Source organism: Lepisma saccharinum, chromosome 17 (genome assembly GCF_977018435.1).
Source record: "Lepisma saccharinum chromosome 17, izLepSacc3.1, whole genome shotgun sequence".
In the NCBI taxonomy this organism is placed as follows: Eukaryota; Metazoa; Arthropoda; class Insecta; order Zygentoma; family Lepismatidae; genus Lepisma; species Lepisma saccharinum.
Window position 1 is genome coordinate 39,997,891 of NC_139245.1, and position 9,215 is coordinate 40,007,105.

The 9,215-nt window shown below is 36.6% G+C and overlaps 1 protein-coding gene across 1 annotated transcript; it reads left to right on the top strand.

Annotated features, from left to right (window-relative positions):
• The first annotated feature begins 7,595 nt into the window (after nucleotides 1-7,595).
• Nucleotides 7,596-8,252, top strand: LOC146001386 (uncharacterized). The gene has a single exon (XM_083138700.1). It carries the CDS (start codon nucleotides 7,596-7,598, stop codon nucleotides 8,250-8,252), a length of 657 nt encoding a protein of 218 aa, XP_082994826.1.
• Nucleotides 8,253-9,215: the final 963 nt, after the last annotated feature.

Sequence of the window (9,215 nt, forward strand, 5' to 3'; positions counted from 1 at the left end):
CGGGTAGAGTGACGTAAAGTCCAATGTCAAAATAATCTCATTCTCTGTTCTGTTTTTGAGTGCCACGTTCATGTGAGGGTTACGGTGTACGTAACCCCCGACCAGCTTGTGATGATACTCGAGATGCTGCCGTGGGAAACACAAACATTGCTTGTTCTGCAACGCTTCGCTGAAATAGTAATGCGAGAGATGCCAGTTGAGTTTGTGCCCTCGAACCTGGTCCGCTGGCAACACGCTCTGGCAGCACAATTTGGGTCGCCCTAAACTCAGAGGCCTAGTGAGTTGGCAATACTGACACGACCTAGTTTTTGCTTATATTGTCACCGCAACCGGATGCGACGACGGGTGGAGAGAAGAGAGAGGGGGGAGATGACTTTCGTTTTCTGTGGAAACTTCTGTAGAGAAGAGTAATGTTTTTTTTGCAACTGCACGCGATTATACAACTGTTTTGTGTGTGTTAAATTGCTAGCAGCTTTTTGTAGGTAAGTTTTGTTTTTTTTTTGTTATTTTTTTTGCATGTGTGTGTAATAATTGCGAGTTGCGTTAGTGAACAGGAAGTGGTGTTTTGATTAAACATCGAAATTTACGCTAAACAAAAAAAAATATGAGCATACATAACGTGCGCTTGAAAAAACTATTTTTTATTGCGAATAACATAAAAGCGAGGTAACAATCGGAGGGAGGGGAAGGGGACGATGATCATAATCATGCTAGTTTACTCATGGTGGATGGTATTGACGCGTGTACTCTGGGTTGGATTTGTTGTTTTAAGTCTACTTTATGCACAGTAATGTTAATCGAAACTGGACCTACAGTAAAATCCGCCGGGTATCGAACTTGGTGTTTTAAATTATACAAGTACACAGGGGGAAACTTTATTTTTTTAATTTGTTGATACTCTGGTTTGGATTTGTTTTTTTTTATGTCTACTTTATGCACAGTAAAACTAATCGAAACTGGACCTACAGTCACCAAAAAAAATCGACAAGGGGGGAGATTTTTCGATAACTCTCTCACTGTTTCCAACGTACTTAGGTTTTTTGATAGACGACAACGACGGAGTCATCAATGAGTAAACATCTGTGAACTCGGTGAACAAGTCAATTTTTTTTTTCAGTACGTCAATATTCTTTTTCTTATTTCTTAGTGAATGGGTTATGGATGACTTGCAACGACGAAGGCCTTCTAGCAACATGTACTTAGCTTATGCCTCTTCCACCGAACATTCAACACAAGAGGGCTGTGTTAAATATACAGAACAGCGATAACAAGTGTTTTTTTGGTGTATATTGGCTGCACTGCATCCTGTTTATTGCAAAAATAATCCACAGTGGGTTGGATATTACAAACAATACGAGTCCGAGTTTTGAAAGTGTAATGTCTGGCATCGAATACCCGGTGACTATTTCTGATACATCAAAATTCGAAACACGAGCACGAGATGCAGAAGGAAAACACTTAATCATCAACGTGTATTCCTATACGTTGGATAAACATGTCGTACATCCCCGTCAGAATAAGCGATGTCGACGATGATGATGCTCGTGTGATTAATCTTCTTCTAATTTCAAACGACAGTGTTCACTATTACTGTCTCAGGAATGTTATGCTCTTCCTTTTTTCTCTATAAAAAAAGAGAGATTTGTGTTGATTGTTTAGTTAAAAAGAATTTCCTAATTATTTGTTTTTTGTTACAAGAATTGTTTGAATTTCAAACATTCCTAAGTGTTTGCTTAAAGATTGATGCATTAACCTGTTAAGAATGTCACATTAATAATACCGACTCGGAAATGTCATGTCCTCTTCCTCTATAGAAGGTCATATAAATGTGCTAATTGGTTGGTTAGGGGGGATTTTTTGATTAGTAAATTGAGGTTATAAATACGTACGTATAAAGGTTTTGCTAATATGGAATGCTAAAGCTTAGTACTTGGCTCTCTCAGAGATTCGAATTCTATTAGGTTAAACAGCATAGAAATTTCACAGCAAGAATTCTCATATTTACTGACGATATTCTTAACAACCTGTGTTTTGATTCCACTACAAAAACTGTATACAAAATATGCAGTCCCTAGAATGAGATGGATGAGACTTATGAACCTCGACCTATACAGTTGTACAATCTGGCAATGAATAGATGTTGTTTTTTTATTAAGCATAGCAGAGTGTTTTCGCTTATTTTAATATCAGGCAACAATGTTAGAAAGTGGCCCCAAGAATAAAATTTAAAATCACTAATGTGATATGAACTTTTTTACTTGTGTGTATTTGAATATGAAAGTGAGGTATTTTGAATAATTGAGGGGGACAATCACAAGTAAGCTTGCAATGGTATTGGGAGGTGTCACGAGTTCAAATTTTAGACGATTTCTGTTAATCTGCTAAGGCGATATCAGTACGAAAAAATTTGTAAAAAAAAAGAGACTAATGGCAACGATGAGGATGAATAATGATAATTATGATGAAATTGATGTGTGGCACTTAGAAAACAAAAACTTCAAAGTGTATTGAACCAACAGCTACAATTGTCCCCCTCCCCCCAAAATACAAGGCAGTTAACAGAGGTGTGTATATTTGTTGGTTTACGAGTCTGAGGGCTTAAGTTAGTATATTCACTATAGCTATACATATTAAAAAATGAAATGACCTGAGCAATAAAATATAACAATACCGATTCTGGCTTTTTTGTCGGATGACGTAGTGGTAACGTTTGTTGCAATCACACCTCTGATGGTGTATAAAACTTAAATGTTTTGCATAACATGAAATATTGTTAATGGGAATGTGTTGTTTCTAATGTTAAATATAGAAAGCAGATAACAAGAAAAAAGAAGAAAAGAAATAATGTTGCAGGTAGATACGGAGCCTCAGCCCAAACACATATATGATCAGACAGGATGTCAACGATGCATTCATAACTAACATGTGATTATTCAAAAATTGAAATAGTACAGTGGGAAACAACTAACTAACTAACTCTCTATGTTTTTTTTTAAACCGGCACGAATGAGAAAGGAATAAAGGAGATTTTTACAGGAATCTTGTTGGGAAACCTGATGGTAAAGGACCAAAACGAACATGGAGATGAATCTAAAAGAAATCTGTAAAGATTGGAATAGAATATATATAAATTTTGCTCAGGATAAGTACAAATTGAACTGTAACTACGAATTTTCAGAATCAAGAGTGCTAGAGAATTAATTAATTAATTAATATTTAATATAATGAAGGTAGTAATATAGTATTCTTATTGAGAAGAGAATTTCTAAAAAACTTATTTTTCCTCGTACGTTTACTAATAGCAGTTACATTTGACATGTTTGACTAATCGCGAATCAACGTACGGAAGCCGTTGGAAGCAGTTTGAAGACTGAAATGGCTATGGAAGGACACTTATTATAATGTTAATATCTTAGTATAATGTTTTGAGAATTGCTTCTCGATAATGTTTGGTATATAATTTAATCTGTTGTTAGATAAAATACATAATTATCAGAATTTAAGGATGGAAAATATGAAGAGCGAATGAATGATACGTTTGACTAATCGTGAAGATAAGTATCACAGTACGTTTTATCGTTTCTTATATAAACGTTGAAACGTTTAAGAACGTATAAGAACGTTTACTGAAACGTTTCAACGACAATGATACTGACATAATTGATGAATGTGTACTGACAAAAAAAAAACAAAAAAAAACATGATGTAGCGCGCTGTGCCCCGATAACATAGTGCTAACAACGTCGCCTTGTAATGAAGGGGCACTGGGATCGATACCCGGTGGAGGGACATAGTGGCTCGAATCCCATTTTAGGTAGGGTTTAAACTGTAGGTTTATTTTCGATAGCGTATTGTTGAGTCTTAAATCCACCAAAAGTCCATAACAAAAGGCATTGTTTCAACGTATGTTGAATGTATAATTGCAATTAATTGTGATAAATTAATCCTTGAGTAAATATAAATTTGTAATTCTGTTTAACAATAAGATACTTCACTTTACTTTACATCTATTCACTAGAGCATAAAAATAAAACTTGAAAATTCATTTCCAAATGACCAATCTCTTATTCATATATTTTAAGTATGTGAGTGTGTGTGTTTTCTGAAATCTGGCAAAGTAGGACTAATACGAGGGTCACTATTTATATCTTGAGCCTAACAAAAGCAGTTTTTCCAATCTTCTTGAGACACCTACATAATATGGTTTTTGAACGCATCAACTACGTCTTCCGCCGACGAAAATCGTTGTCCACCCAATTTATTCTTGACATTCGGGAACAAGAAGAAGTCATTGGGTGCCAAATCAGGACTGTACGGCGGATGACCCATCAATTCGATTTTTTGACTGTTCATAAAGTCGGTTGTTAGACGAGATGTGTGACAGCTGGCATTGTCTTGATGAAGAATGATCCGACGGCGTTTGTTTGTTTTCCGTATTTGACCGAAGACCTCTGGCAAACAAATTGTTGTGTACCATTCAAAGTTGACCGTTCTACGTTCCTCTAAAGGCACAGTTGCCACATGACCAGTTTTCCCAAAAAAACAGGCGACCATTTGTTTCGATGTGCTTCGAGCGCGAACAACTTTTGTTGGATTGGGTTCATCTTGAAACACCCATACAGTCGACTGCTGTTTACGTTCCGGCTCATATGCATATATTCATGATTCGTCACCTGTTACAATCTTATATACGTCTTTTGAAGCACCACGATTGTATTTATTGAGCATATGTTTGCACCAATTGACGCGCGCGTCTTTTTGAGTTTTTGTCAAATTGTGTGGGATCCAACGAGAACATACCTTTCTCACAGCTAAATGATCATGTAATATTTTATATATGCTGGTGGAACTAATGCCTATGGTTGCCTCAATCTCACAGTATGTCACATGACGATCTTGCAGTATTAGGTTTTGCACAGCATCAATGTTTTCTTGGACAACAACTGATTTTGGACGACCTTCGCGAATCTCGTCGGTGAGCGAATGGCGGCCATGATTAAATTCGTTATACCAGCGTTTCACAATGGCAAAGGATGGGGCTTCATCGCCAAATGTGGAAGTAAGTTGATCGATGCACTCTTGTCTTGATAATCCACGTCGAAAATCGTAAAAAATCATCGCAAGAAAATGTTCTCGAGTTAATTCCATTTTATTGTTGTCGCGCAACCTCCAAGGCAACATAAACAACACAAATCAAGCTATTGAAAAAACATTTGAAGTACGTTATGGTCAATAATGCCAGACGATTCCGTGCAAACATCAAATCGGGCCTAACTTCAATCAGTGTTGCCAAGGCTCAAAATATAAATAGTGGCCCTCGTAATGTATTCACTTCATAAGTGTCTATTACATAACAGAAAGCATCATTGGGTATTCAATATCAGACGAATAGCGAATTCCATGGGAATTTTTCTGCGAGTTCGTGGATGTGAGTTCAGCTCTCAACGACAAATGGTTTTGGTTTGACCCGCGTTAATGTCATTGGTGTTTTCTTTGTGTTTGTTTCTATATCACAGTATTTTTTTTCCTATAGTTTCGGTGTCCTATTTTTTTACCAACTTATGTAAGATTTGTTTAAAATTAAGGATCATGATAAATATACGATGAAAGGCAAGGCAAAGTTAATAACCCGGAAAAGACAAATTGAAACTTATACTGTACTTAGTTGAAAGGACAATTGGTCATTCTTTATTACAATTATAGAAATAACTTGATCGAAATACTTGGTTTTCTTTTACATACATTTTTGTAATTCTTTTTGTGCACCTTTCCATTCCTACGTGAACAGGTAGCCTAAAAATAAAAACTCGGCATGATTTCCTTCAATTCATTATTACAGTATAGATCTTCCATGATTCTCGTGGCTTATGATGCATAGAACTAACAATTAAGGATTTTTCTTTGTTGTTCTTGTATATTGATTTAACAAATCTAGTCACCTTATAATTCCATTAACTAAAACTGGTTGGAATGATTTCTCCATTCGCATGGACGTCCGGAAGGGAGGGGCCAAGCGGGACCACGCCACCCGGAAATGAAAGTCAATGAAAAAGTACATATTTCACGCATATAATTTCATTTCAGTCTTAGTAATATATGTTAATTATTGTAAGGGCGTTGCAGGAACATGATAACGTGAAACTGAAGAATTTTTTTAAAGGGAGTAATACTATTTTTTTGGGGTGTTTCTGCCTCATTGTTGTTGTCCCCCCTCGCTTAGAAAAATGCCATGCTTGTCCCTTCCTGGAAAAAATCGTGAAGACGTCCATGTATCAGCGGCGTTAAAAAAAAATCATTAAATGTCCATATATCACCGTTGACCAGTGGCGTACGGTGCTAAATCAGGCAGGGGAACAGGTGACCTGCACTTGCCCATCCTTCCCATACCTGTCGTAATAAAATACAGTAGACCAAGTATAATTCAACCCTTACTAAAATGAACCAAATAAATATACGATACATATGTTACAAATTGTCAGAAGTGACATACATGAAGCACGTTAAAATTATGACAATAACGTTGTTAAAGCAAATATGATATAATGTAAACAAAATTTTAAAACAAAATTCTTGATGCACAACAATGAAAAAATATTGGAAGCAATTTATGAGTGATCAGAGGGAAAGAAATGTTTTGTCGAAACCTGTTTCATCTCTCCATTTGTAGATTAAGTTGACATTTTTTTTTTGTAGAGTTGAGTATTCTTGTAATTCAAACGTCCTCAATGCAATAATAACATTCAGATGGCCGAGTTTTTTCATGCTAGATTTGTAGAAATTGTGATAAAACCCGAACTGTTCCAAACTCCCTTTTCAGGAACAAACAAGGCAACAACAATTTGCCGCTGGAAGAGAATCCAGTTAATCATTTTACAGAGTTCTAGTAAATTGTTTAAAAATGCCTTGTGTATGATTTCGTTTTAGTTTTTAATCCAGTTAGGATAAGTGTTGGTTTGCTGTCTTGTGTCTTTTCTGTAAAGTTCAATGAACTAAAAGCTTTCCTCTTCAGCCGGTCGATCATTCAACTAGAAGAGGTGAGACAAGAAACTCTCTCACCCGTGTGCTGGGTCGGAAACGCCCCATAAAACACGACCTCGCCGAAAAATCAAGAGTGATATAGACGAGTTCGATAAGTGTGTTGTTAGGCGTGTTGTGCACGAATTTCACATTACGGATGGAGAAAGGCCAACGTTAGAAGGTATCCGAAGGGTTTTGAAACAAAGAATAGGGTTCGAAGGCAGTGTCTGGTGTGTGCGCAAGATAATACGTGATCTAGGGTTTAAGTGGAAAAAAGCAGAAAATAATAGACAACTGCTTATAGAAAAGGACGAAATAAGAAGTTTACGTTCATCTTACCTCAAAACCATAAAAATCTTTCGTCGACAAGGGCGACCCATTGTTTACGTTGACGAGACTCATTTTCACAGCTCGACAAGAAAGAAAGAAGCTTGGATGGAACCGCGGCTGGCGTCAAAGCACCGGTGTCTAAAGGGCAACGTGTAATTGTTGTCCATGCTGGCGGCGAAGAGGGTTTTGTTCCAGGTGCACTGTTAACGTTCAAATCTGGAAAGTCTTCTGGCGATTACCACCATGATATGAATGCCCAAAATTTTGAGAAGTGGCTACGAGAGAAGTTGATCCCAAATTTGACACCAAACAGTGTGGTTGTTGTTGACAACGCCTCATACCATAACGTACAAATAAATCCTGCACCTTCTTCCTCCTCCCGAAAAGATACTATGATTCAGTGGCTAGTTCAAAACAACATCCCCTTTGACGCACACATGTTCAAATCAGAATTGTATTCGTTGGTGAAACTTAACAAACCCCGTTTGAAGATGTTCAAAATTGATTCCATCTTAGCAGAATACGGTCATTCTGTTGTACGTTTACCGCCATACCACCCAGATCTTAACCCGATAGAACTGATATGGACAGACATGAAACAATACATTTCGAAAAAGAACGTGAAGTTTACTGTGGAATCAGCTACTAATTTGTGCACAGAATTTGTAGCCTCGTTACCACTTTCAGCGTGGGAAAAATTGTCAAATCACGTTAAAAATATTGAGGATAAATATCTCAAGGCAGAACCGTTAATCGATAGTGCAACGGAGAGACTCATTATCAATATTGCCGACGACAGTGATTCTGACGTTGATAGTCCCTTGGAAGATGATAGCTCCTTGGAAGATCATCCCATCAACGAGGATGACATGAGTGGCATAGAAGACATAACCGATAGCGACTAAACTTTATAGTGCAGGTATGCTCTATCTTAATTCACTATCTTAACATCTCACTTCTTGCGTATTTTTTTTACTGTAAAAACCTATTTTTTTGATGAACTTCAATTTCTTGCTTACTTTTCTTCTCGTTCTGCGTAGACAGTTTGGCCCGTATGCACTGCCAACCCTGCTTCCGTGCATCCCTCCCCTACGTATGGCTTGGGCGTGAGGTCGCGAGGAGTTTCTTGTCTTGCCTATTCTACTTATACAACATTCTCAGCCCTACGCTCTAGGGATGTGCAAGACAGGATTATTTTGGTCGTTTCAACAAACGTTGAAACGTTTCAGTAAACGTTCTTATACGTTCTTAAACGTTTCAACGTTTATATAAGAAACGATAAAACGTACTGTGATACTTATCTTCACGATTAGTCAAACGTATCATTCATTCGCTCTTCATATTTTCCATCCTTAAATTCTGATAATTATGTATTTTATCTAACAACAGATTAAATTATATACCAAACATTATCGAGAAGCAATTCTCAAAACATTATACTAAGATATTAACATTATAATAAGTGTCCTTCCATAGCCATTTCAGTCTTCAAACTGCTTCCAACGGCTTCCGTACGTTGATTCGCGATTAGTCAAACATGTCAAATGTAACTGCTATTAGTAAACGTACGAGGAAAAATAAGTTTTTTAGAAATTCTCTTCTCAATAAGAATACTATATTACTACCTTCATTATATTAAATATTAATTAATTAATTAATTCTCTAGCACTCTTGATTCTGAAAATTCGTAGTTACAGTTCAATTTGTACTTATCCTGAGCAAAATTTATATATATTCTATTCCAATCTTTACAGATTTCTTTTAGATTCATCTCCATGTTCGTTTTGGTCCTTTACCATCAGGTTTCCCAACAAGATTCCTGTAAAAATCTCCTTTATTCCTTTCTCATTCGTGCCGGTTTAAAAAAA